Source organism: Lolium rigidum, chromosome 2 (genome assembly GCF_022539505.1).
Source record: "Lolium rigidum isolate FL_2022 chromosome 2, APGP_CSIRO_Lrig_0.1, whole genome shotgun sequence".
Classification (NCBI taxonomy): domain Eukaryota; kingdom Viridiplantae; phylum Streptophyta; class Magnoliopsida; order Poales; family Poaceae; genus Lolium; species Lolium rigidum.
In genome coordinates this window covers 18,126,266-18,154,175 of record NC_061509.1, presented here as the reverse complement: position 1 = coordinate 18,154,175, position 27,910 = coordinate 18,126,266, and the positions used below count along the sequence as shown (strand labels likewise).

Genomic DNA, 27,910 nt, shown 5'->3' with positions numbered 1-27,910 from the left:
AACGACCTTCATTTCTTGGCCATGGCCTGCTGCATGCTTCGATGTTGAGGGTGTCGCGCTAGCTTGCCACGGGGGTGATTCAGCCATGCCTCCCTTAGCGTATGCGACATAGGCATCTCTTGTTCCTGTGGTCCCTAAAACAATGTTTACATTCCCTGTTCTATCTCAAGTGGTGTTTTCATCCGTGAGACTGTGACGATGAGGGCAGCGAGGACATGTTGATGAAGAAGAGTCAACAGATTGTAAACCTCTTGAAGAATCTTAAAGGAAAGACTCGTGTGATGGGCATGAAGATAGTAAAAGATCTAGACACTTGACGCGAGGAGTGTGATGTTGTAAATGACACGAGGAGCTCACCGAGTAGGAGAAAAAGGTGGGTACATGGGAGGCTAACCTTGTCAAGGAAGAAAGAGTCTCACTTACATATACGCGGTTCCTAAAATTTTGTGTTGACTTCACCATGATCGCCGGAAGCATGCCTGCTCCTTCATGAATTCATTAGTCACAAAATCCCACATGCCCCGCTGAATATTTGGTTGAGTACATCTACACAAGCATGGGTGGAACTTATGAGCTTGGGCTTATGTATACTTTATGAACTTAGTCATATTCGACACTGATGTGGACGTGCGGTCCCTCTAATTTTCTCCAATTCTTCCAAAAAAATCTTATGAATCCAAATGTAGTCAAAGAGGTCTTGATAAATACCATCATGTGTAACTTTTCTTGTGATGTGATCTCGTTTGTAGTTGCTAAGAGTTTGTAGCATTTTTATAGTGAAGTTGCGACATAAGCCTTGAAGATGATGTTTCATGGAAAAATTACATCAAGTCAGAGTATCTACCTCTTTTTGTTTAAAGTTTTTTCAGCACTAGCTATACTCCTTTTTTGAAACTTCTTCTTTGCATTGATATTTTTGCTTTGTTTTGTCAAATAGATAATAAGTCATATTCGGGGGTTGCGAGTCTTGATTTTTTTTTAATATTGTATGTCTCTGTGTGGCGAAAGAAATTTCTCGCTTTTGTATAATAGCCTCTCGAGGACTACTTTTTTTCCTTCAACGAACGACTATGCATGGTGTAGCTGATTGATGCCATAACATAACATTGTAGGATCCCAAACCGCTTGATGGCTGATTGTTGTAGACCGATGTCTAACCCTTGAGGACTCATGAATTAGCCATGTAACATGCCCATGGGAGAGGTAAAGCATAGCTAAATCACGTAGGCACTGTTGCCTGCGGTAGATGTCATGTCGTCTTTATTTGCGGCTACATTTGGTTAAATACTAGACTAGTAGGCAGATTGATTGGGTGCTTAGGGTGCCACCACGATGCCCAATCAATTTTCCATATTCCCTGCCCCTTGATAGACTTTCATGCTGCCAACAAACGCAAATATGGTTTTGCTAATTCACAGGTAATTTCTGAATGACTAGATTGCGCGTGGCATTTGAGAAATAATATCATTTTTGGAGACGGTAAAGTCGGGATAGAACAATCGGCCATCTATCTTCAATCCTATTATGATGCTTTCGAAAACTGGAATGATGATCATCCTGTGGAGGATGCCAAAGGTAAACTGGCAATCTCTACGCCAGTGCTGATCCACAATTATAAAACAAAGGAGGCTGTGAGAGTGTGGAGAAAGCCTCACCCGGGATGGCAAAATAAACACTGACGCGTGTTATTCTGAAAATGAGTGTGCAGGTTCATTGGGAGCTGTCCTAAGAAATGAAGAAGGAGAAGTAATGTTGTCGGCCTGGGGACAAATTCCTCACTGCTCAAACACGGAATCAGCGGAGGCGATCGCCATGCTAAATAGCTTAAAATCGATTCTGACTTGTTATGCATGCCCCCTCCAAATTGAGAGTGACAACACCTTCCTAGTGAATGAGCTGAAGAAGAAGGGAAGTAGCAAGTCTTTAATCGCTGGTATTGTACAGGACATAAAAATTACTATGTCATCAATGTCGGATATCTACATTTCGAAGGTTAATAGGTCGGAGAACAAAGTTGCTGATGCTCTAGCAAGGCTAGGAATTAGTGAATCGAGTGGGCGTGTGATGTTGAGTTCTGTTCCACCCTGTGTGACGGAGAATCTTAAGTAATATTGTAATCAAACGTATACTGTGATAATGTACGTCGTGGCTCGTGCTACCATGAGAGTGACACATGAGTTGCAACCTAGATTTTTGCGGTCTCAACTACAATCTTCCCCATTACACATTTTTTTGAAGCTTTTCCCCATTACACATAGTTTGCAACATAGAAAAATGTCCCAAACCGTTAGATCCATGCCAACATGGCACATGTGTTGCAAATGGGAATTAAGTTAGCTCTCAATCGACTAATATGAGCTCTGGCCGCTCCCGAATAAATCTTCTATATCTAAATAGCAGCCTCTCACTATAAATAATTCTCTCATTATACAACTATGCCACATCATATTTGTGCCAACTCGTCTATTTTTGCCGCCACAACCTTCAATGTTACTATGTCCATGAGCCACATCATCATTAGTTGATCACGAGTAGCACATTATGCTCTTGGCCTCGTATCCATTAGTTGTAACGTGTGCCCTCCTTTTTTCCTACCATTTCAACATTAATTCCCATGTGTCCTACAATCTCCTTGGGGTTCCTGTAAATTTATCGGTATTAATCGAGATTCATGTCTCACTATGCCATAGTCTTGAACAAACTTTGCGAACTTCCTGCACTTGACCATACATCTCTCCTACATAATTACTCTACCACTCCATATCCTCCAGTTGCACTACCTTCACGTGTCAATAATGTTTCCTCAACGCCTCTTCATCTCTCCCTCTTCGCTCCACACCACCATTCTATGCCCTATTGCTATGTCCTTTCTATGTTGAACAAGATCAACAAGATCGATAAATTACTGTGTTCACAACCTTTGTAATTGAGCCACATCATCATTTAGGGTTTTTACGTCCTTGTACATTGCCATGTCATGATAACACAACTTGACATGGTACGTAAGGCTAGTGACGTCCGTTCGAGGGGCTAGCGGTTGCATCGATATGTACTAGAAAGCGTAATTCTGGGGGAATGGTCTGTATAATATAGAAAACGCCTAAAAAGTGTCAATCTTCTCTGCCTTCTTTGTGGAAATGCGGTGGATATGGGATCGTAAAGTTACACAATGAGCCATTGATGGCTCCCAAGTGTAGGAGATCAATTGTAGTACTTTTCAATAAGAAAGGCTGTCGAACCCACGAGGAGCTAAAGGTATTGGTTAGTACGTTTGTCAAGTAAAACAATAAAAGGATGCAATGGTTTTGGTTCTTTAGGTTTGTAGTTTGCAATAAAATAAAGTATCGAAAGTAAATAGAAGCAAGTAAATGCTCTCAATGAGAGAAATCCCAATCCTCTATGTAGCAAGAGAACAAGCTCAAGTGTGTGTGAACATGTGACAAGCATTTCCCGGGGGCGGCATCGATTTACTCAACATTTAGATTTCTACACAACATGGTGAATATATTGTCAAGTTTCATTCCTTTAGGGCGGCCTAAATTAAGTGCAACCATAGATATGAGAAAATACAACTCTTATGATGGTTCCTAGAGCTATTTTCAGGAGCAAGTATATGAATCATTAAGACATAAATGTCCCACTATAGCAGTTAGTTCATTGGTTCCCGACATAAATCCCTCTAACTAATGCAACTCAAAGTATTGGAAGACGGTTTCTGTCATTCCATTCCTTCCAACCCTCATCATTACATCAAAGTGCAGCCCTATACGCCCATATAGGTGAAGTAATATGCAGTCAAAGTTCGCATAAAACCATCATAGAACCACATAAAAGATAAAAACTTGACCAAATACTCATTGCATATTATATGAAAATCATAGCCAATTCATCCTATGCCCTCAAGAACATAGGGATCTACCCAAATGTGACAAACGTTACAAGGTTTAGAGGAATATGGATTACAACACAATCTGAAAATATAATATCTCTACCTAATAAAGACAATTTGCCAATCACAAACATGCAAATAGGACTTAAACAATATCTGGGGTTCAATCAATCACAAACTACGAGGGGAATGAGGTGGATCTTGGATATGGATATGGTGATGATGATGGTGCTTATGGAGATGTTGAAGGATAGACCTCCCTCTACGCCAAGGAGGAGTGGTGATGACGATGGCGTTGATTTCCCCCTCATGAGAGGCTCCGGTGTGCTGCAGGCTATCCTGTCCCGAAGTAGGAGAGGAATTTCGCCTTCGCCTCTGTAAATCATGGGAAAAATATGGCGTAGCTTTTCTGGCGAGACGGAGGCATCTGTAAAAAGGGGGAGCCAAGACGACGCTCGAGGCTGAAGAGGGCCTGGGTGGCGCGCCATGTTGAGGGGGGCGCGCCACCTAGTATCTTTCGGGTCTCGTGGCTTCCCTCTCGTGTTTCTTTGGCCCATGGTCCTTCTCTTGATGAAAAATTGATCACATATTTTTCCTTTGATTTTTTTCGTCCAGAAGGTCTTTGAAACAGCAAAATACGAAAAGGAGGTTTTCTGTCTCCCAAAAATTAAATACCAATGAAAGGAACTTTGTAGGAAAGTCCTATAAATCAACAAAAAGGCGTAGATAATGATAGATCTTGGTAAATTGCGGCATTTAAAACAAGTCATATAAGTTAATATATTGATGATGTAAAATGCACGTATCAGCCACATGGACAACGAATCTGTATCTTGCAGGTTGCCACTTGTGAGATCCACAAAGCAGTGGTTTTTCTTGGATCACGGGTACTAGACCTTGCGTCATCCTCCACTCCCGTCGGCGCCTCAACTAGGGGAAATCATTCGCCCTTAGAGTTGTTCGATATTTATAGTGTAACCCCTCACACACAAAATTTTATTTGCAGATTTGCAACATTATGACAGCATTTCCCACGGATATGTTAAAAGCATGCAAAAACGCTGTAGCATTTCAAGCAACACATGAAACACTTTTATTTTCCGACATAACTCCTCACGCATATGCAACTCAGAAACAAAAGTTTGCAGGAAACACAACAAACAATTGCAGCATGAATGCAACATCTGCACCAGAAATCATATCATATCGTATGTTTGCGTACAAAACAAGCACAAGTTTATAACAATGTCAAAATAGCATATGCATCATCGAAAAACCGTAAATCACTGACGTTCATTTTTTAGCATCGTATTCATTCCAGATTAGACTATGCCCACCCATTCCTCGCAGTCATGACGTCTCCTAAAGCTTGGTGGTAAAATCAAGCTCCGCAACTCATAGATGGACCATGGACAACGAGAGTTCTAGTATGTGATGATGGATATTTCCAAGGGAGAAGGAGGGATGAGGAAGAAGTGCCGAGGGCGGACAAATGAGAGGGCTAGTTCTTATTTTCCCCACACAAGACCAACTGTTTTTTTAAACTCCACTTTGTGCATTTTTTTATGCCGCAACAAACCAAGCCAACGAGGTGAAAATATTCCTGGTATAGATGGGGTCAATGGTAAGAAAAATATCATGCTTCCCCCATTGTCAAATACATACATGTTTGGAGAGCGGTTAAACTTTATTAACTTTGACTAACTTTATAAAAAATAATACTTACTCCGACCCAGAATAAGTGTCGGATGTAGTACCATTTATGACACTAAATTGATCTCGCTAGATTCATCTTGACATGTAGTTCAACAATATAATAATTTAGTATCGCATATGTTAAAACTACTTTTTGTAAAATTTTGATCAAATTTGAAATGTTTAACTTCCAAAAATGGAAAACCTAATTTTGTTTTGCTTGACGGGATAGTAGTCGTACGAGTATGTTTCAAAAAATAATAAAATACGTGAATAGACCAAACGAGGCAGGCGACGACGAGGGATGGGGATTCAGTGACTGGCCTACAGCCAGTCACGGCGTGACTGGACATAGCATCGGCCGGACATTCTACATCCCAATCAATTGATCCGAAAATTTTGTAAATTTGTCTTTTTTGCTGTGTTCAAAATATAAAGTATTTTTGATTGAAATTTTTTCATACTTACAACATGATTCGTTGGCAATATATTTCAAAATCATCAAAAAATTCAAAATAAAAATTTCACTCAAAAATAATTTATATTTTGAATGCAACAAAAAAACAAATTTACAAAATTTTCGAATCAATTGATTGGAGATTGTTGGATGGAGAATATCCGGCTGATGCTAGTCCAGTCACGCCGTGACTGGCTGTAGGCCAGTCACTGAATCCCCATCCGACGACGAGTACACCAAACCAACCTCTGTCTCCCTGCACTAAAAAAAAAAAACTCTGTCTCCCTCCCCCGGTCAGTCTCCATTCTTCGAGAAGGCCGCCGCCGCCGCTGCCGGGCCGGACGCCGGAGTAAACGTAGTCCGGGAACTCCCCCTCCAGACCTCTTTCTGCGGGGCGCACTGGTAAGCCCTTGTCTCCGGACCGCCCGGGATATGTAGTAGGATCGCAGATTTGTTTTGACGAGAGCCCTGTAGAGGCGACGACCGAGACCAGTGGTGGCACCGAATATGCGCCGCGCCGTCGCCATCGCCTCGTAGACACCGTCGTCGCCGATATTGCCGTCTCCAAGTTTGATGCGCTGAATTTTGTTGAAGCCCGTACCAAATAAGCAAATGTGTACGAGTCCCCCAACTTGGGACCATAGCTGATTTTGTGCAACTTTAAATGTTTAAGGATGTTAATCGAACCGTTCAAGTAGAGAAACCCAACGTAGGACATCAGAGTAAGGACTGAACACACATCCATTCCATGTTTCAGTTTAAAAGGTTTTCCATTATGATTTACGAGCTATCTTGAGTTCACGTAAAACATTGCCAGAATTGTTGCAAGAACAACAGTTAGATAAAACATATGGTCTTATAGCATGCCCAGTATAAATCATCACTTCCATATTCTTGAATGTCAGCCAAACAGGAGGTTATTAGTATCCTTACTTTAAACTTTCATGGTAAACTTTATGGAATTTACTCTAAACGGCTTTTTTTTCATGTTGTGTTATATTATATTCATTAGTTAAATTGTCCCAACCTTTGCTTCAGAATCATGCTTACTATCTATAGTTGACTGGTACTTTATTATCCTGCAGGACTTGCTTTTATCATATACCGGCAAAATGTTTCCTCAGTGACGCCCAGGCATGATTTGGGTATTGTTCATAATGCAGCTGGCTTCTCATACTATCCGAGAAGACGAAGCAACACTGATGGTGCCGAATTGTGATCATGAAGAAGTGCCAGATTCGCAGGAGGTAGTTTCACAATCCAACACCACGGGAAGCTCCACGGAGTATCTGGTCTCATGTGAAATCAAGCCAGTGATAGTTGAGAATGACAATCACGATATCGATGACAATGAAGAAACCCAGCTTGTCATTCAAGACTTATCACAGTGCCGGATTTGCCTTGATAATGAAGGTCCACAATGCACTGTGTCTTGAAATACTCTTTTCTTATATATTGCTTTAAGAACTTTTATATATCTTGTTATATATTGAGTCGGTGTTTGTTGTGTTTTATTCCTTCTTCAAGAAGGTGATGACTTGATTGCGCCATGCCATTGCAAGGGCACACAGAAGTATGTCCACAGGTCCTGTCTTGATAACTGGAGATCAACAAAGGTATTGATTCATGAGCATTTTCTTATTTACACCACACTTACTTGGAGACGCTCAAGTGTTCAATTCTCCTAATATCCACCCAAAATATCAGATATGCTAACACTCGTTAATCATTTTATCAGTCTCGCTCTGACCTAGCTTCTTTGTTACACATTACCCAGGAAGGTTCTGCATTTTCACATTGCACCGAGTGTCGGGCAGCATTTGTACTTCGTGCAAATGTTCCTCCTGATCGATGGTGGTCAACACTGAAGTTTCGACTTCTAGTTGCTAGAGATCACACATTGATCTTTTTTATTGTACAACTAGTAAGATGTTCACACCTTTTATAGTCTAGTGCAATGGACTACTTTTCTTCAATGATCTTAAATAACATTAGTCTGCACCAGATCTTTCTCTTTTTCTAGATATTTTGTTACACTTTTGTTACACATGCTGATGAACTTTTGTGATATTATATTACATACCCATGTGAGATTTACGTTTTTTGGTCTCATGATATTATTACAGTAATACTGTAACTGATTGAAATACCAAATATGTGTTCTGCTTTGTGTATAGATGCCACTCAGAAGAAGTATATGGGCTGATAAGAGGGATAATAGTATACTAGCGTAATAGGAACATATATTGGTGTTAATTTCTTTCTAAAGAATCCAATGAACATGGATAATTTTTTTTTATCGCTGAGATTTATGTAACATTTTCTTGCTTCTAGGCTTGCCAAATTTTGTTTTGGTAAATATAGAAGTAAGCATGTCTATGTTTTTGTTTATTGTGTTGAAAAATTGCAGCATGCATCCTAAAATGATGAGTCCATAATGTACCATGCGCAGAGATATATAATTGTTTTGATCTTACCAAGTTGATTTATTTTCTTTTTGCCTGATAGGTTGTTATTTTCTTGGGTATGCTGGTATACAGATTTTATGGAGATGAACTGCGAGAAATGTTTGGTTATGAAGAACATCCATACGCTTTTTATGCGTTGGCAAGTAAGTTCAATTTTCATAGTGATGTTTACTGTCCTTGTGCATGTTATCGTTTATCATCGTCTATGATTCAAGAAATTTCTTGAATTGTCACTAGCCCAGTACCTAAAAGGTTAAATGAGAACTAGATAACTCATGTACTTCATTTCATCATGGTACTGGATCTCTTCCTATTCAGTACTATCAACATGGTTTGGTATTTACTTCTTTAAAACAAGCCACTTCATTAATTGCAGATTTCATTTTATTTTTGTAGCCAGTATTGAGAGATATTGTGTAGAAATGATCTTACGCCGGCACTATCTCTATGTGTTTCTGTATCTACTGTGATGATGTAGATCATCATATATTTCTCTAATTTATGATAGCAGTAAGAGGTTTGGTCATTTGAATTATAAGATAATCTAAGTATATTTTATATAGGATGAGTCATGGTTATCTAAGTGTGGTCTGTGCTTTCAGCACACATGGAAAGACCTGTCAATGGATTCGTTTTCATAATTCAGATGATCGTCTAAAGTATTTGTCGAATTGTAGACAAACATATCTGACAGAGAGAAGTCTACATGCTCAATAGGATCAACAAGATAACTCATGTTTTCAATTTGGCCCCGAAGGCATCGAAACTGTGAAGACAACACATGCTAGATGAGATTGCAATGACATTTGTCTATCCATTGTTGGCATTTAGATTAGCATTTGTGATTGTACAAGTATTAGCATGCATGCTATATTCTTTAACGCTGTCTATGTACATGCCATTTTGATATACTCCATATTACCCATGCCTGCACTTGAAGCACTTACTGAGATTTTTTTTAATATTTATTATAATTGTTCAAACTGCAGTACTGGCAAATATTTTGGTTGGTTTTCTGTATGGGTTCTTCATAGCTATAATTTGTGGACAGAGGATCACTGATCGGCACTACCATGTTCTTGCAAAGCAAGAGTTAACCAAGGTTCGTGAAAGAAAGAAAAACGGAAACAAGTTTGTTAATTTGATCTTTCATTTCAAGAAGTGCATTTTGTGATTAATAAAATGTTTTTGTAACTGATTAATAAACTGTTAACTATGCTGACACCACCAAGTACTCATGTCGTCAATAGTCCAATATGTTTGGAAAATATGAATGCTAGTTTTAATCCAATTGGTTTATCAGGGTTTAGGTTTCCTGTGTTGTTCAGACATGATTCCAGTAGGTAGAGTATGAAGTCCCGGTGTGATTAACAAAAAAAAATGATGTTTCTTGTTAGTTACACGAGCCTTCATTTTCTTATCGGGCACAGAATAGCTTCTTAGCACTACAACTTTTGAAATTGTAGCACCTTCTCTTTCTTCTGATAAACTTATGTTAAAAGATCTGCTCATGCTTTGATATTCTTTATGGCAGGAGTATATTGTAGAAGATCTTGAAGGAGCTGATCTAGTGCCAGATCTTGATCCTAGCCATGTTACAGAGTTGAGGACACTGGGACTTTATTGAGCATAACTGCATATAACATCAGGTAGGCATTTAAAGTTTTTTTTTGATTTCCAAAATTCTCGTCATTATGGTGCATTCTTTAGTTGTCTTGAAAATCATTCTTTTCAGCTTATAGAACAGCTCCCACATACTAGTAATTAGCCTATTAAACCACTGCAACACACATCTCACACTTCTGGATTTTCCTTTAGGCCTCTTCCATTGGCCCCTTTCCACATCGTAGTTTTATAACGTCCAATCCATTATTAAGCCTAAAATGTTCATTTTCTTCATAAACCATAATTTATACGAAATTACTGGATTTCCAAATACCTAAGGACTTCAAGTTCAATCCTTTGTATATCCAGGACTGCATTGCTGTCTTCATCGAAACATTGCAAACAAGCGAATGTAAATAAATAGGGTCAGACTTTCGTACCATTTGTTTGTTCCTGTTAGTGCTCATGGACCTCTGTGCTTGTTGTGATGATGTTGCTGTGGATTGTGCAGTTAGTTGAAACTTGAATGCCACTGATAGTTGTTCTTTCCTTGTAAAAAGAAGGAACATTATACAGTAGAAGCTAATTTTGGGGCTACCAAAGGTTGAATTTACCTTGCACTTGAGTAATATCCTCTAGAGCATCATGTACTACTATTGAATCTTGATTCACACAAAATAACCACATATGTAGGATGTGCCTGTTGCAAACAGGGAACAGTTTGAACTGCTGGTTCCCAGAATTAGAGGCATCAGAGAATATTAAAGGTGATTTTTTTTTTCTAATTTGATCCAGAAACAAGAACACAGCATCAGTGCAACAATAGTACGAATTTCCCAAACATTTTAGTGGCATAGTTTTATTGATGAAAAAATGAGCACATATACAGTAGCTTTAACCCACCTCTCAAAAGCATCAACAATTGCATGTCTTCTCATCGAGTTCTCGAGGTCTTGAAGATCAACCAGGCAAACGGTCTAAGAGTAGAGCAACCAAATCAGAAGTTCAGCTAGGTACAATAAGCCAGTAGTTTAGATAGTCGTACCATGCTTTCCCTTGTCATTTTGTTTCAGCCTTTGCTGCAATCGTGGGCTGTGGAGCAGTCATCCTGCAGATAGTTGTTTCTTGCCTGAATCTCCTGTTGTCCTACTAATCTCTCTTAATTGATTAGGCTGAACTCCTGCCACTATTCTTAATAAAAAAAAGTACAACTAATGAGGTGATATTGAGACAACTACGTTTCCAGTAGCAAAGTCATGCGAAGGACTTTGAACTTTGAAATTACAGTATTGTCCACATGAGTTGTCTTTCCCGAATCAAACTTTCTATTCTCATTGCCTCCTACTTTTGAAGCCAAAGAATATATCCTCCATCTTTTGTATGCTTATAGACATAGACTTCTTGCATATATCTTTCTGAAAGTAACAGAATATATGGGAGATATTAGTGTGTCCACTAACCGAGAATCTCCCTCGTAGCAGCTAACTTCTTCTCAGTTTGTTTGGTCTAATAATTGGTGCCCCATTAGTTCATTTTTTTTTCACTTTCTTCCTCCCATCAAAATCATTGATTTCCCTGATGACATCCTCCAGTTTTTCCTGTTTCCCCAGTATTGGTATTTTCCTCCCAAGTTTATATGATATCTGTATTTGCTGGAGAAAGCATGAAACTGGAAATTCAATTCTTTTCAGCAGACAATTCATTATTCCAGCCTACTTCCTGTAATCAATCAATAATTATTGTTCTTCTATTCTATGTTGGTCAATGGGATACTAGAGTGAAAGTGACATGGAGTTTATACTTGTTTGAGTGCAAATGAATGCACCCTTTTCCGCTAAAAAGTTATCCACTAAAAAATGCACCCTACTCCTGTCGGTGCACCAGGCTTCGGGGTACCTCTTGGTCATATTGTCCCTCAGGGCACACATGTTCATGTGTTCTTGTATTGATCAAGAGAATTTGAGGTAGAAGTGTTAGTTACACGCAATAGCTTGTGGCCCTATACAAATGAGTAGGATACCCCCTTGATGCTGCGGCAATAGCTTGTGTTAGTTACACGCAATAGCTTGTGGCTCTGGATATTGTCGTTCTCTGCATGTAGGGTCTATGGGTGGATGTTGTCCCATGGACCAACTAAGTCAGGATCCCTGGGCACATGGACCTCTCCCTGAGCCATAACAAGGGGTCGTCCTAGGAGTTTCTTCCCTCTGAGGTCACCAGGGGACCTTCCTACCAGGGGACCTTCCTGGAGGTAGTGGAGGGGTCTCTTCTATCACCCATCTGCGGGAGATGCCAGGGCCTATTAGAGATGTAAAGAGGTGATCTGCTGTATAGAAGCACATGTAGATGGTGATTTATCCTCTGCCTCCATATTTGTTTTCTGAACATTATAAGCATATAAGATTTATTCAAAACAGTACATCACCATGCATGACCATGCTAAGTTATCACCCTAGAACTCCTGAAGTCTGGGGATGATTTGACAATATAGAAGTGTTCTTTCGGTGTGTCCTCTCCAGGCTACTGCTACCTTGCTTCTGCTTTAGAAAAAATGGCAAGTACATGAACAAAGGTACCCACTCTTCAACGAGGCAATACCAGCATGCTATGACTGCCAATTGTTGTTTGCTAACCGATTAAAAAATCTTAACCATTAACACAAGCCATCCTGACAGTGACCTGAAACATCTGATGTCAGGATGTGTATATAATGCTATGCAGTGTTACGCGTTGTAGACATCATGTACGCATTTCCTTGATGCACCTCATTTTTGGGTGAAGGAAATAATGCCCTGCGATGCTTGTAACCAAAGTCTGATGGCAACAACTTAGACAGTGATATGAGCAGTCCCTATAACAGTAGATATGTCACAATCCTGCAGTTCGGGACCCCACAGATTCCTTACCTTTTCTTATTTTCTGTGAAAAAAAATGTAACTGGCCATACCTTGGTAACTTGAGCTATGAGTCGTCAGTGGTAACACTATCCAACAAGTAGGAACACATAAATTTTGGGGATTTAAGAACAATTGGAATACATGTTGGAGAATTAGAATAGAAGAACACATCCAGGAGTGAGACTGCTGGCTCTCTCATCAGTTGCAGCTATTTCCGGTTATGTAGTGTCATGCTCGGTTCCATGATTGTTTTTAGACAAGTAATTTAATGTTCTTGATTGAGATGCTGTGTTTATACATCTGATGACCGAGCATATGGTTTCCCTGTTATCCAACACAAGGCACCATCTCCTGGACAAGCATGGGCATAGTTGGTGACTGTTAGATACATCTGTATTACAGTACAAAGATGCATGGCAAAGTAAACAAAGCGAAACTTACAGAAAACAGAAACACCAAGAAATTTCTTAAGCTTATAATTTTTTTTGGAATTATATTGTGATTTAAGCTCTAATATCTTTTCTCCAGATAAACAACAATGATGGAATGGTGAAATCAGTCACTATAAATCTGGAAGGCTGGTGTTGCACGGATATCGTCACATTCTCATACGAGGAATGAAAAACGAGCCTTTGTGTTGCACATATGTATATATTTTCAGAAGTAAAACAGGCCGCTCCTTTGTAGCCACCAGATATAATTCATGTTTCCTCTTTGTTCCGTGTAGGATAGTTTGCTCCCAGAACTTGAGGATCTTTTTAAGTGTGTCTTCCATTTCTGTTTTTCTATGGTTGTTAGTACCTTGGGACTAGCAACGTGTACCTGAAATCAAGGACACACATGTACGATAGTATGTGCCTCGCTGCTGAACTGTTAATAATGCAACAAACACCTGAAGGTGGCGATCATTAGCATACCAGTGGAACAATTTCATGTGCAAGCGCAGTCAAGATTCTAAATTTCTTGCTAGTACCGCTACTTTAAGTTTTAGCGTTACTAAATATCAGTGTCAAGTGAAACTGATCCCTTCCATGCATATAGGAAGTGTGAATGTCCCTATGGCATCACATGAACTTGATCCTCATGCCCTGCTAGTCTCGCTTTCTAAGTTTTTTGTTCTCACCCTATGGCATTGCATGAACCGGATTTTAAATAAAGCAGCCATGAATTGTTAAGCTGAGGTACGCACAATTTCTGCATAATCAGCCTGTTTAATATATTCTTTCTTAGATTTTGTTTTGCAATGGAGGGCTCAGGAGTCCATCAAACCTATCCTGGGTTCAGCATCTGTGTTAGGGCAGGGGTTAACAAGATATCTTTGCCAAAAAGAAAAACCATGCTAGTTTTCGCTCGGTTGGCTGAACGGAGAAGCGACACTTCTTTTTTCGCGAGGAGCAACACAATTCTTCACTCTACTAGTTTCTTATATTTGGTCAACTGCACAGCTGTGCGTGTTCATCAACTTTGTTTCTCTTGACAAATTAAGTACATGTGCCCTACCGTCTACACGTGCACAAAAATAAAAAGAATATCTTAAGCAAGATGTTAAGCAAGCAACCACCATGTGTGCTTAATCTGGCAACTAAACACTGGTGGTATTTATTTTCCATGGCCTGAATTACTAATTGCTGAATGGAATGCTGATGTGGACGGTGATGCATGATGGATGAAGCAGCTGGAAGACAGTTACAGATGGAGACCTGCTCAGTTGCCCTGTGGCAATGGGACTCTCCTTCGTTAGGTGAGGAGCTATGGCTTGATTTGGGTGCTAATTAACAAATGTGCATGGATTGCATTGCTGCTTGTTGCATAATTAGGTCTAGTACATCGCAAGGAATCATGAGTATATTTGTGATCTTAAATGACAGAAGCAGGTAGAAGCTGCAAAGGGATGCTACCTAAGCTGAGTTGCTCGGCGGCTCTGATGTTCTCTAGTTGAATTTGTGTTGAATGAACTAGTTATGGTCCATGCTTTGCTAAACTAGGAATATCTGCACTACAATAAAAAAAACATCAGAGCTGGAAAATAACATCCAGCTTGTTCAGTGGCATGTAGCCTTGGATACCACACGTCCTTCACACTGCCAATTATATTTTCCAATTTATACATTATTTTGTGATGTGTTAGGTCAAATTTCTCCAAAATTAGAGGTCAAGGTAGATTGCCCTACAACGATGAGTCGTGCAGATCTTGATTGCGACATGGAATGCCAATTTTCATTTCATGAGCTAATCTGATATATTTCAAATTGCATCCTAGTATCCTGTTGACAAATAGCCAATTTGGTCACTGCATTGTGAGCACATGAAGATTTCTCTCAACCCAAATGTCAAATGTTGCTTGCAAAAGCACTGAATAGTTGCCTCTTGCAATTCATTGTCCATTTGCTTAATAATATGGAGAGAGACAGAGATGGCCATTGGAATCAGTGGGAGCTAGTGTTCCACTAATTACATAGCAAACAAGAACTTATCTAGCTAAGCATTTTTAGGATTCCTAGCTCAACTAAGGAAGGAAAGGTATCATTCGCTGCCTTTCCAGTCAGATTTGTAAAAATTCAAAAGGATAAAAAAGGTTTACAAGAAAGTTTTGGAGCAAAAGAGCCCATCGAGCATGGAAAAGTGCATTTTTACAATCTGATAGTGATTGCTTTAAACCTCCTCCTTCCTGAGTAAGGCAATTGCTGCTTTGCCACACAACACAACACCCCCACTGTCAAATGGAGGCTACTGCATTAAGCAAATGGTATCAGATCACATCCATCAGATGCCTAGAAGCTTCAAATTCTCAAAAAGGTTAGTTAATTGCACTAATTAACGCTATATTACATGCACCGATTTGAGCTGGAACGTATTCATTCGTTCCAAATGGGGCCTAACTTTTTACCTTCGAAAAGACCACCGAAGAAAGGCCATGTTTATATCCTTAGCCATACAATAATGTGATCCAGGCCTGAACTTTTTTGCAATTTCTTGCATCCAACCTGTCACCACAATCTCATTGGCTTGGCCTCAAAGTGACTGAGTAAGATGAGCAGTCAGACTTCCTGTCCCTGTTGTTTTACTCTTGCAAGCAAATTCCTATCCCAACCTTCACCTTCCGTGAATGCACATTGCAAGCATGCCTATGGCAATGCAACAGCCTGCTTTTTGACAACTTTCATTGCTCCCTTGAACATTGCAAAAAAAACCTAGCTATCACCACAGTGACCTTGACATGCTCTTTCGCCATCCATTGTGGCAATAATGCCGCCTTTTTGCATCCTGTTTTGTCCGAGCAGCGTGTGAAATCCATATTCCTGTGTGAAAAAAAAACTAACAATGTTGCATAGGCAGAGGGTGTATTGCTGATTTAGACAGCAGTGTATGTGGATGCAAGAGTGCAAGACGAGGTGCGTCTAGCAACAAAAGCAGAGAGGCAATGTGTGTGAAGGTGCACCATTATTTGGTTTTATCTTTTCCATTTGCAGAAAAGGTATTCCAGGAACAACAATAAAGCTGGGCGGCCACGCATATTTCCCTGTGGCCGATGGCTACCTCCAACATGGAAATGCAAGGGAAGCAGACAAATGTAATCAGATTCTCGCCAATTGTCTATGCAATTTTTAGGCATAAGGTCCAAGTTTTTTTAATTTTTAATTTCTGCGCTTTATGCTCTTCGGGGAAATGTCCTCGAAAATTCATCGAAATTTAGCATCCGGTGCGGCTACGCTTGAGACAGATGATGATGCTTGTTTAGTAAAAGCATGGTTCACAATCATACCAGGTTATTCAAGAACTTGTTGTTCATAAACAGTTTTTCCCAAGAAAATAAAAGTGAAACATCTAATCTTTTTTGAACCCAACCGATGTTGACCTACACGCAGTTGGTGATGTGGTTCTACTGAAATCCCTGAAAAAAAGAAAATACATTTACATTTCATCTTATACAATTTATCACAGTCCCAAGTCTAAGCTCCAATTATCAATGACTGAATCTGATATGGGGCTCCATGCACCTTGCACTGTTCAACTACTGATGGAGCAATGTGACTGAACATGAACACAGCAGCCTTTGTCTCCACCGACCACATGGGCTTAAGGAGCACACGATGCAGGTTAGTGCATGCATTAGCCCATATGCAGCTGCTCATAATCAGTATTCAACTGAGCACAAGTACAATCCTGCTAAGGCTAATTTAAGAAGGGCAGAACCTTAGCCTTGGTTTCTGCAAGAAGGAATCAAAAGAATATTTTTTTATTTTCCTACATTTACGTGATAGATCGTGTTTTGCGATACCCCACGCTTTTGATAAGATCTGAATTAAATCGCTACTGTTAAGAAATTCTCATCTTGGTATGAAATATTCTTTGGCCGCATTTAACGGGCTTTGACGATAATGTTCTGCACTTTATTCTAAAGAGAATTATTTTGGGGTAGCCTTTGTTCCAATATATATAGCTCTGCTTTTTGTTCATATTATTTATGTGGCAAAGTGTTTACTCTGCATAACCTTAACATCTTCAGAACATATATTTCTAGTCTTGTAGGATAATTGTTGGCTAGCGTGTAAGCTGCAAAATCTGCAATGCAAGAAAAAAACTGAAATCCCATAGTTCCAAGCAATTGATTGTAGCCCTATCAACTTCTAAGGGAAATCATGTCAACCTGTACAGGCTACTGTTTCACTAGTTTCATGTATAATGCATGAACCAACCTTTGGAGTTTGGACTCAAGTGACACTATGATCCAAAAGCTACAATCAATGGCGCAGAGATTCTTTTCTTTTCTTTTCTTTTCTTTCTTTCTTCTGTTAGATCTTCATTTTCACAAATTTTCAAGAAGTGCCAGATGTATATGAGCAGAACCAACTCACAATTTCATGATACACTGGAGAAAAATATCTACTTTCTCTCTTCTCCACACACATAAAAAACTGTAAAAGAACATCTTCGACACAACAAGCCATGTTAAAGTACAATTAAGTACTCTAGTTCAATTGAGTACCTCAAGAATCTTGAGAGGCACCACCAAGAAAACCAAAGTCCATGGCACTTTTTCCTCCAGGGACTTCGCCTAATATGCCTTCCTCTTTATTTTTTATATGCTGAGTTTTCCTGCTGCAAGCAACGTCTACTTGTTTAAAATATAACGTGCAAATATATATGCACACATCATGCAACCAGATCAAGCAGAAGTATGGTCTGGGTGATTCACTTGACCAGAGGAAAGAAAACTTGGCATATAATTCAATTAAAAAATGCACTGTCAATTCAAACCAATCATGCTCATGCACATCAGGTAGCTAGTTGCACCCTCTCATGGCTAGGAACAAGCAACCCTTGATACACGCATTCACACCTAGAGCATCAGGTTGCTTCCGTTGCTGATAACTCCCAAAACACTCAAAGATGTAATAGTAACTCTTTTCTTGTGCCTTCCAAAATTTCCAACGATGTTCGCCATGACATTCAGTGCCGACTTCGCCGACCAGAGCAGCAACGGCGGCCGGAGATGGAGAATATTCTGGCTGTTCTTGCTGAGAATTTCTTTTTCTTTGTGGAATTGTTGATGGAGAGGAAGAAATGTTGTGGCTGGCTGGGGTGAGCTGAAGTGAGTGACCACCTTGTCGTCCTTGATTCCCTGCCTTTTGCAGCATGGATGGATGGCCTCTGCTGCAATCTCCACTGTGTGAGCAGAGCTGGCTCTACTTCATCAATGTAGCCAAGCTACCTCCAGGTCCAGTGCACCAAAATTGCAATTCTCCCAGTGGTCCATTATATCCCACATGTATGTATGCATGTATATACTGGTACAGTATTGCTTACACAGAAACTGAAGACGAAGATGACATTACACATCCCAATCACATCTAGGGGCAGTTGCTGATCCTGCCGGTACTCCTGTTTATATCAGGCCACTGGAGGAGAGGATCATGCATGGGATTCACTTGAATCATATCAGGTCAGGCTGCATCTGCATGTGGTTTGGTGGGTGGGTACCATACCCAAGATATCATCATGTGAGCTGGAGCCAGATGAAAAATTGGATTTTGAGGTGAAAGATCTTTGTGTGAGCTACTACAAGAGATGGCACTCACTGGGGCTAGTTTAGCTAGGGTACTGAATGATAGGTAGTGCTGCTGCCATTAGTTTGCAGAGATGTACCTGTGTTGGTCCATGCATGCATGACAAGTAGAAAAAGTGGCCTTGGGGTACAATCAAATTCTCAAGAACCAACAAGCAGCATGAATAGTGGAGAGAACAAAAGAGGGTAATTTGGAGAATCTCTTTCTGCGTGCACAACAACCTATAGCATTGCGCTAAAAAAAATTCCAGAGGAATAAATTGGTGGAAAGAAAAAAACCTGACCAGTTATTTTTATTCCATTCTCTATATTCCAAGTCACAAAAGACTGGCTGCTGTCACTCTGATTATTCCCACTGCCCTGTGGAATAAAATCATGAGGATTTTTCTGAACAATGTGCATTGGCATCAGAAGAAATAAAGAATGTACTAGCTGTATTCCCTAAAAAAGAGAGCAAATGTACTAGCTGCTGTAAAAATCTAAAGGTAAGTCAGACGGAGTAACACTGTCAATGTACTATCGAGCAGGGAGCGAGCGAGGGAGAGAGAAGAAAATATGTTGCTCCAAGTGCAAGGCATAAGAAATAAGGGAAAAGCCAGACAAAGCAAACCCAGAGAAATACTTAGTAATTAATTAACTTGTGATGATCAGTAAGTAAGTAAGTAGAGTAATTATATATGGCACTTCCTTTGTCTGAAAGAAGAACAACACATAAAGAGAGAGCTTACATAGTGGAGTTACATGATGATCGATGCATGCTAAACATATATAAGAACCATATTACCAGAGTAGCTAGAACCCCACAATTACACATGCTAATTAGGCCATTAATAATTAATTAACCCCAGCTAGCTGCTAGCTTAGTTAGGTGCAGTAAAAACTCCATATACTGCTCTCCAGATTAACCTGAAAAGGATCAGGAAAAAACGATGATCTTCTTTTGTTGTTCTTGACGACTTGTTGCTTCTGTGCCATGGGTGGCTAGGCTAGCAGGGCTGGAACATGAACATCTCGTTGGAGGATCTGAACATGTCGTCGAAGGCGGCGCTGTCGAAGCCGCCGAGGAGCGGGTCCGTGGCGGCGGTGGCCGCGGCGGCGGCGACGGTGAGCGCGACGGCTGCGGCCGTGGCGTTGTTGGTGTTGGCGGTGGCGTTCATGCAGGCGACGATCTCCTCGAGGGAGCTGAGCCGCGCGGTGAGCTCGGCGGCCTGCGTGCGGAGGACGGCGTTCTCGGCGTCGACGGCGAGGAGCCCCCGCGCGGTGAGCCCGAGCGCGGCGGAGACGTGCGCGTTCTCGCGGCGCAGGTGCGCCGCCTGCGCGGCGAGGTCGTCGAGGTGCCTCTGCTTGCGCATCCTGGACCGGCGCGCCGACTCCCGGTTGGAGAGCATCCGCTTGGCCCTGCGCTGCTCCATGAGCGCCCGCACCTCCTCCTCCGTGCCCCCCGCGGCCGCCATGGCGGCCATGGCCGAGAGCGAGCCCGTGCTCCCGCTCCCGCTGGAAGACGCCATGGGAAGCGCGCGCGCGAGCTAGAGCTCAGCTCTGCTTTCTTTTCTTGCAAGAAGGAAGACTCGGAAGCACCACCAAAGTTACCAGCTAGGGAATCTAGAGAGGAAGTGACGACGTACGGCGAGGAAGACGAGAGGGGGGAAGGCTAAAGCAGGAGGAGGGAGAGAAGGAAGGGGCTGGTCTGGAGTGGGGCGAGTAGTTTATGAGAAGACATAGAACCAGTAGAGGAAGACGACGGAGAAGGACTGGACGAGGTGCGTTCGGCGCCTTAGGGTGGAGTTGATCATAAACCCGGAGAGGAGGATCTCGCTGATCACCGGCGACATCGCATCAGCGTGCGACTCTCAGACGGACCCGGGGAAGCATATGCGCTCGCTTGCTTGGGTTTCTTGGGGTCCGGGAGGAAGAGGCCGGCGAGCTCGATCGATCAGGAGACGAAGCGAGAAGAGGCCGGCGGCAATGGATGGGTACGTGACTCCTCTATGTCTCTCTCTCTCTAGCTCGCTCGCTGCTTCTCTCTCTTGATGGAATCGAGGAGGAGGAAGAAGGGAGGAAGGAGGAGGAGGGGGTGTTGGGGCAGGGAGCGGAGCGTGATTTATAGCGCCGGGAGCTCGAGGGAACGGGAATGGCGGAATGGGATTCCTTGTGGAGCGGGAATGGGATTCCGTTCCGTGTGGTGCGTGTGCGTGGAGGTCGGCAGAGCAGAGGAGGTGGGAATGGAGGGCGAGCGGCGTCCGTACGGCATGCAGGCTGCTCGCACGTGCGGTCGGTCGGTCGTCCGTTGGATCCGATCCGAGTCCGAGGCGAAGCAGCTGGAAATGAAATCGCACTGACTAGCTTCACTTGGGACACCCGTGCACCTTCACTCCACTCCTGTAGCACAGCAGCTACGCTAGCTACTGATTGGGTCCCGTGACTGAATGGAGGCGTCTAGAGAGGAGTGAGTACATTATTCGCATCGAAACCTCTCGAATTTACCCCGGCCCGGCGGTGAAAACCAACCAACCTCCGCGGCACAAACAGTACAAGAAGCTCTCAAGTAAAACCACAAGGATTTGGAGCCACAGCTCTTGATAATGATGGAATGGATCATATACCGAGGATTGGAGCCACAGCTATTCTCCAATCTATCTGGTGATTGGAGGGGAAATATTTTGACATCATTTGATAATGAATACCACAAGTAAGCTAAAACCAGTAAAAGCACCGACTGTAAATGTTCGGACATGTATTAAAAGCTTGCAACACAAGGATTAAAGGCAGCACAAGCAGATAAATACCATATCTAAATAATACAGGGCACAAGAACTAGATAGCCAGGCTGATCAACTCAAAAATCATCAGTATATTCAGTTTATCAACATGATTTAGCAAATATGTGTAACTCAATTGGTGAGGCATCTCATAGTCGCTAATAATTACATACAAGTAATTGCACCTAGTAAGAAAATCTCACTGGAACAAGAACAAGTAAGAAGATCAGATCACAGTGAGCTAAGCAAGCCCAAATAACAGGAAATGTTGAGCACAATAAAGCAAGGCCAGATTTCCAGTACATGCACATTCAGAACAAGTGATTCTGAACGGACATGCAAAGGAAAGCTAGACAAAAGCTTCACAGAATCATGGAATCATCACTGCAAGTAAGCAGATAACTTCAATACAATCAAATCAACTTTAATCAGGTAAATCATTGTAGCAGATGGACATATTCATGAGTATATTATATTAAGCTAATACAACCATGCAATACAACTCATACATTGTAAAATGGGACCATCCCAGGCACTAGCACCTGATGGATTTTTGTTAAAGACAGGAGTCCACGAGAAACCCAAATTCAGCCCCCAACGGGACTCGAACCTGGGTCTGCTGAGTGCAACAGTGCCTCCCTTGCCACCAGGCTACAACCCGGTGCTCAGCTCGTACATTGTGGTGATCCAACATACTATTGCATGTTGTAGTATGCCAGCCATTGACATAACAGTTGTGAAATACTAATCCATAAATATTACATCTTCTTAGAGTGGTACAACAGAAACATAGTTGGTCCTTTATTCAAGCACTTAGGATTACAAGCCATATATGTACATCATAGTTGAGCTCCTCCTGATCCAGAGAGGATAGCTCGGTAACTCTAGTTTGACTCTACCTAACTTACAAACAAGCGGTAATAGTAAACTAAATACCATGACTAATCGACCAACGTTATTTTATAAAGTTTGGTGTTGTCCGACTAACTACTTAGATGTTGCTACTATGCTTCTTCTTCCTCGCTAGCCTCCTCGTTGCCGTATGATATCTTGTAGTCCACCCCCTCAAATCCTTCAGACAAATTTGGTTCTTCATAACATACGTCTTTGGTGTCTTCAGTCCTGGGTCTTCTCCCGGTTGTTCAGGCAGTCTAAGCATGGGATTCAAAGAAGGGTGAGTATGAGCGTACTCAGCAAGTTCATGATAGGAAAGAGTGTTTAATGCACTAACTATAGCCATGGACCAGAAAGTCATAGGCAATCCATGTTTTGATTAATATTTCTTCAAAATGTTGCTTTTATTCTGAAAAGCTATATCCGTCAGCCTTCACAGGGTGTTTAGAACTTGATGGAGTTCCTTTCCTGCCGCGTTCGCAATTCCTTCCCGAAACGGGGAGTGACAAGCCACAATTTATTACACTCTGCAGAGGTGTGTTACTTTTTTTTTCCATTAGAGATCTTATCCTTGTTTTCAACTGGGCGTACTTTCCCGTCCACACTTTCTTGGTGTGAGGCTTAGGGCATCTCCAGCGGCGCGACGCATTTTAATGTCCGCCACCGTCCGTTTGCGTCGCGCTGCGGACGCTAAAATGACCGTTTTTGTCCGCGCGTCCGTTTGCGTCTGGGGTCTGCTCCAGTGGGGCGACGCATTAATTTTTTTTCTTTTTTTCCCTCTTCTCCATTAATTAAACATAGTTTCAAATATTACATTTTGAAACATGATTTTACACAAACTAACACATAGTTAGGAACATGGTTTACACAAACTAACACATAGTTTGAACCATGGTCGACACAAATATAAAAATTCTAAAAAAAGAAGCCAGTTGTGTTGATTTCCGTATATTCGCTGCCAAGAAAGAACATTCGAGGGCACACCCAATCACCCAAACTGGAAAATCCAGCGGGAGGAGATGGTGCCCTTGTTGGTTCTACCGATGAGGCGAACATCCGTAAACCTCGACTACGGCTTCGTCCGGCCCGTAGCCGGATTCGGCGCAAAGAAAGAACACTCGACGTTCTAACTATCGGTGTCGGAGCCGGAGTCGTCGGTGTGGTAGTGCCTGCGGCAGGCTGTGTCGTCGAACACCTTGACGATCATCTCGCCGTCCCCCTCGTAGAGGAAGGTGAGATGGCAGTCGGGCTCGAGCGCGAGGTCACGGGCGAACTTGTCCCATCCCGTGTGCAGGTACATCTTGCCCTCCCCGTCAAACAGGACCTCCACGGTCCAGCGGCAGAAGTTGCAGCTGGCCTCCCGTAGCTGCAACTGCGCCGGCTCGACGCCGCCGACGAACTTGTCCGGTAGCCGCTTGATGGCGAGTGGGTCATCGTCGATGCGGAGGAGGAACTCGAAGCAGCGCTCCTCCTGCGAGGACGAGGAGGGCGCATGCGACGGCGAGCGTGGGGCCGTAGCTGCTCCACCACGGCGGCCCCTGCCCCGGCCACGGGGGCGCCCAGGGCCGCGGCCTAGACCGCCTCGCCGGCCACTAGGACTGGCCATGGACTTCCTCGCGGGCTTGGCTGCGTCGCAGGAACACCTAGGCGGCGCTACGGTCGAGCTTTGTGGCGGCTAGGGTTTCTTTGGAGGAGTGGATGAGGAAGAAGAACGCGCGCCCCCTTTATATAGGCCGGCGACATGCGGTGGCCGCAGGACGCGTGGCCTCGCCATTAACGTGGTTGGCGGAGGTTGGCGGCCGCTCGGCAGCCGAGGCATCGTCGCCATTAACGTGGCGCAGAGTGCCGAAGCGACGCAGCGGCGCAGTCGCTGGCGCGTTAGAGAAGACGCATCGACGCAGGGACGCTGCCAGACGGGCCCGACAAAACGTCCGCCAGACGTGAGCGGACGTTTCCGGACGTCCGCAGAGACGCATCCGAGGCGCATATTTGGGCCAGGTTTGCGTCTCCGCGGACGGCCCGGTCACTTTGCGTCGCCCCGCTGGAAGTGGTGCCAGACGCATTTCCGGTCACGGCGGACGAAAACGGTCGCTGAGCGTCCGTTTGCGTCGCGCCGCTGGAGATGCCCTTAGTATAAGGTTCAAGCCAATCATTGTCCTTCTCCGCAACCCCGCATACCCACCCTTATTGTAGTTCCGACCTTGGATCTTTGTCGGTTTATCTGACCTCGATTATATACCTCCGCCGGACAAATACCCCCTTAGGTATGCTCCGACCTCGGTACCTTCGTCGGTCTTCTACAACCCATCATAGACCATAGTACCGTGGGGACTTAAGTGTGACATCCTGGCCAGGGCTCCATAGGATTGATAGGATACTCATACAAACAAGTTGCAATTTCTTTTTCGGAATCTCATTCACATGGAACTCCGAGGTTAAGCATGCTTGACCCGGAGCGATTTGAGGATGGGTGACTGGTGCATGTAAAATGCATGCATGAACTTTGTAGTTTGTTGACACATATTCCCACATATTTGCAACATATATGATGTTATATCCATGTTTTATATTGATTTTTGGGATTCACCAGTGACCATGTAACATCCCAGCACTTAGGACCCACGGGGTAGATTTAGTAAAGGGTTGTGCATTGCAAAACGGGGGAAATTTTCGCGCTTAATTGCATAACACCTAAGAGGAATCGAGGTTTCTCTCTCATTGTCATTAGGGTTAGGCTGATGTGAGTTCTAGGGTGATGAGAGTTTGTTGACCTCTTTTGAAACTAGGGTTTTGAGAGAAGTTTGGATTTGCATTTCAAATTTGAATTTTGAATCATAAATGAATATAAGAAACTATAATCCAATTGAACTCATATCTTATAACTCAAACAATTATAAGATTCATATAACAGTTTCCAAAATTGGATTATAATTATTACAAAATGCTCATAAGGAAACTTTGAGCTTTATTGATCAACCACACATAGATACATTGTCTTTACATCATCTCTGAATATTACAACATTAATGATCATACACAAATAAGAAATTGAGAAAGAAAATAAGATTACATAGTAAACTTATTTCCTAGCCTAATCTTCTCAATTCTTCATTTGATTATCTCCAAATCTTGAACCAAACTTGAAACCTGCAAAAACAGAAAGCAAAAGAACCAAGGGTTGTCCAGGAACAAGTGGCAATGCCACTTGGTCAACAAAACAAGTAAACAAGAGGAGATAAGCTCAGGCAGGGGGATCAAGTCCCAACCAAAGCTAATGCACCTGCCACACAGCTCTCACAAGTGACTCACCACCATGGTTAAATGAGGAGAAGACACCACAGCACAAGCCAGTCATGTGATGTCGACCAAGCAGCCACACTAGCTTGCTATAAATTGTATAGTGCACAATAGATATAGATCAACCATCCAGGAACCCCACTGCATCAGCAGCAACACAGCCAGTTCATCATAGTTCATCCATCAAAAAAACCACCAAACCAGCAACCATGGTGACATAAGTCAAGAACCAGCCAGGAGCTATGAGGAGAAGGGCCAGTTGATCAAGATCAACCAGCAAATCCTCTACACCAACAAAGTATTTTGTCTAGGAGCTGGGGCAAGGTATATTTGATACCTGAAAGGATTTAGAGGATCCAATCCATCATAAGCATGCTCAAAACACACATAGCATGGAGCAGATGCTCCACGGGATTATTCATCACTTGGTAGTAACCAAGTGATGTTGGCAAAAGAGAGGCCATCAAAAAATAGAAAATCTAGTAGAAATGGATAAGCATAAGTAAGCCAGAACGCATGGCCTATCCAAATTAACCATATGAAACCAGCTTTGATAGCCAACTTAATCACCTAGCATCACCTAGTATTTTTAAACTATCAGAAACTTTCCATTTTCTTCAAAGGATATCACAGTGGCATTCATTTACATGATTCCCTACTATGGATATCTCTATTTTCACCAAAACCAACCAAATATCCAACTTTGAAATGCAACCAGTGGCAGTAGCAAGAGCTACTGAGATCACAATACACAAACAAACAATACCAGTGAGCAAGTCTTCATTACCTTGTACAGGTTCAGACATGGATTTATTTCCAACAAAGGATGGAAATCAAATTAATATCATTGAATTAAATTGAATCATTACCAACACATGGTTCATCAATAATAATTAAGTGGCAGTAAATCTCCACAAACGAACATGTATAGATGATCCAGTAAGCCACATGGGCATAACAATTGATATAAGTAGACAGTAACCAGCACCAACATGCAGCAGCATAGAACCAGTAGCACCACATGGTACAATTATAAGTATAGCACACTCCAATTAGCATTATTAGCTCACCAGATAATGATAAGCAAGTACACGGAGGCATAGACAATTGCTATTGCTTAAGACAAGCAACAACAAGGATTATCAGCATGGCAGTATATTAACCACTAGTAATTCAGGCTCCAAATGCAACCTTTGGAGCAGATAGAGCCTGCTGGCGTGTAGGGAGTTAGAAATTCCTGGGGTGTAACAGCACCAGAAAAGTAGTTGCTTGTGACGGTAAAGCACACGTCCGTTGGGAACCCCAAGAGGAAGGTATGATGAGTGCAGCAGCGAGTTTTCCCTCAGTAAGAAACCAAGGTTATCGAACCAGTAGGAGATGAAGGCCACGTGAAGGTTGTTGGTGAAGGAGTGTAGTGCGGCGCAACACCAGTGATTCCGGCGCCAACCTGGAACCTGCACAACACAATCAAACTACTTTTCCCCAACTTAACAGTGAGGTTGTCAATCTCACCGGCTTGCTGAAAACAAAGGATTAAACGTATAGTGTGGACAATTATGTTTGCTTGCAGAAAACAAAAGAGAACAATGATTGCAGTAGGTTGTATTTCAGATGTAAAGGAATGGACCGGGGTCCACAGTTCACTAGTGGTGTCTCTCCAATAAGATAAATAGCATGTTGGGTGAACAAATTACAGTTGGGCAATTGACAAATAGAGAAGCATATACATATCATGATGACTACTATGAGATTTACTTAGGGCATTACGACAAAGAACATAGACCGCCATCCAGCATACATCTATGCCTAAAAAGTCCACCTTCGGGTTAGCATCCACACCCCTTCCAATATTAAGTTGAAAACAACAGACAATTGCATTAAG

General features: G+C 42.3%; 3 protein-coding genes across 7 annotated transcripts; 1 reads left to right on the top strand and 2 right to left on the bottom strand.

The window, feature by feature from the left end:
• The first annotated feature begins 6,283 nt into the window (after positions 1-6,283).
• LOC124691362 lies at positions 6,284-13,944 on the top strand. Of its 2 annotated transcripts, none has more exons than XM_047224648.1 (8): positions 6,284-6,443; positions 7,127-7,454; positions 7,572-7,657; positions 7,819-7,965; positions 8,550-8,652; positions 9,499-9,611; positions 10,044-10,158; positions 13,540-13,944. In XM_047224648.1, exons 2-7 carry the CDS (start codon positions 7,178-7,180, stop codon positions 10,134-10,136), a joined length of 819 nt encoding a protein of 272 aa, XP_047080604.1. In that variant the 5' UTR covers positions 6,284-6,443; positions 7,127-7,177; the 3' UTR covers positions 10,137-10,158; positions 13,540-13,944. The 2 variants fall into 2 exon arrangements, with proteins under 2 accessions (XP_047080604.1, XP_047080603.1); XM_047224647.1 differs by having other exon boundaries at positions 6,286-6,443; positions 7,569-7,657.
• LOC124691363 lies at positions 8,832-11,366 on the bottom strand. Of its 4 annotated transcripts, none has more exons than XR_006998925.1 (4): positions 11,160-11,366; positions 11,018-11,091; positions 10,729-10,840; positions 8,832-10,610 (listed from the first exon to the last, which is right to left on the bottom strand). XR_006998925.1 is itself a non-coding variant. In XM_047224649.1 (4 exons), the coding sequence occupies exons 1-4, from the start codon at positions 11,175-11,177 to the stop codon at positions 10,420-10,422; spliced, it is 417 nt and encodes a 138-aa protein (XP_047080605.1). In that variant the 5' UTR covers positions 11,178-11,366; the 3' UTR covers positions 8,832-10,419. The 4 variants fall into 4 exon arrangements, 2 of the variants coding, with proteins under 2 accessions (XP_047080605.1, XP_047080606.1); XM_047224649.1 differs by having other exon boundaries at positions 8,832-10,658; positions 10,729-10,814; XM_047224650.1 differs by having other exon boundaries at positions 10,729-10,814.
• A 5,789-nt stretch (positions 13,945-19,733) lies between the features above and the next one.
• On the bottom strand, positions 19,734-21,153 carry LOC124691361 (bZIP transcription factor 11-like). Its single transcript, XM_047224646.1, has one exon. It carries the CDS (start codon positions 20,584-20,586, stop codon positions 20,065-20,067), a length of 522 nt encoding a protein of 173 aa, XP_047080602.1. The 5' UTR covers positions 20,587-21,153; the 3' UTR covers positions 19,734-20,064.
• Between the last annotated feature and the right edge of the window lie 6,757 nt (positions 21,154-27,910).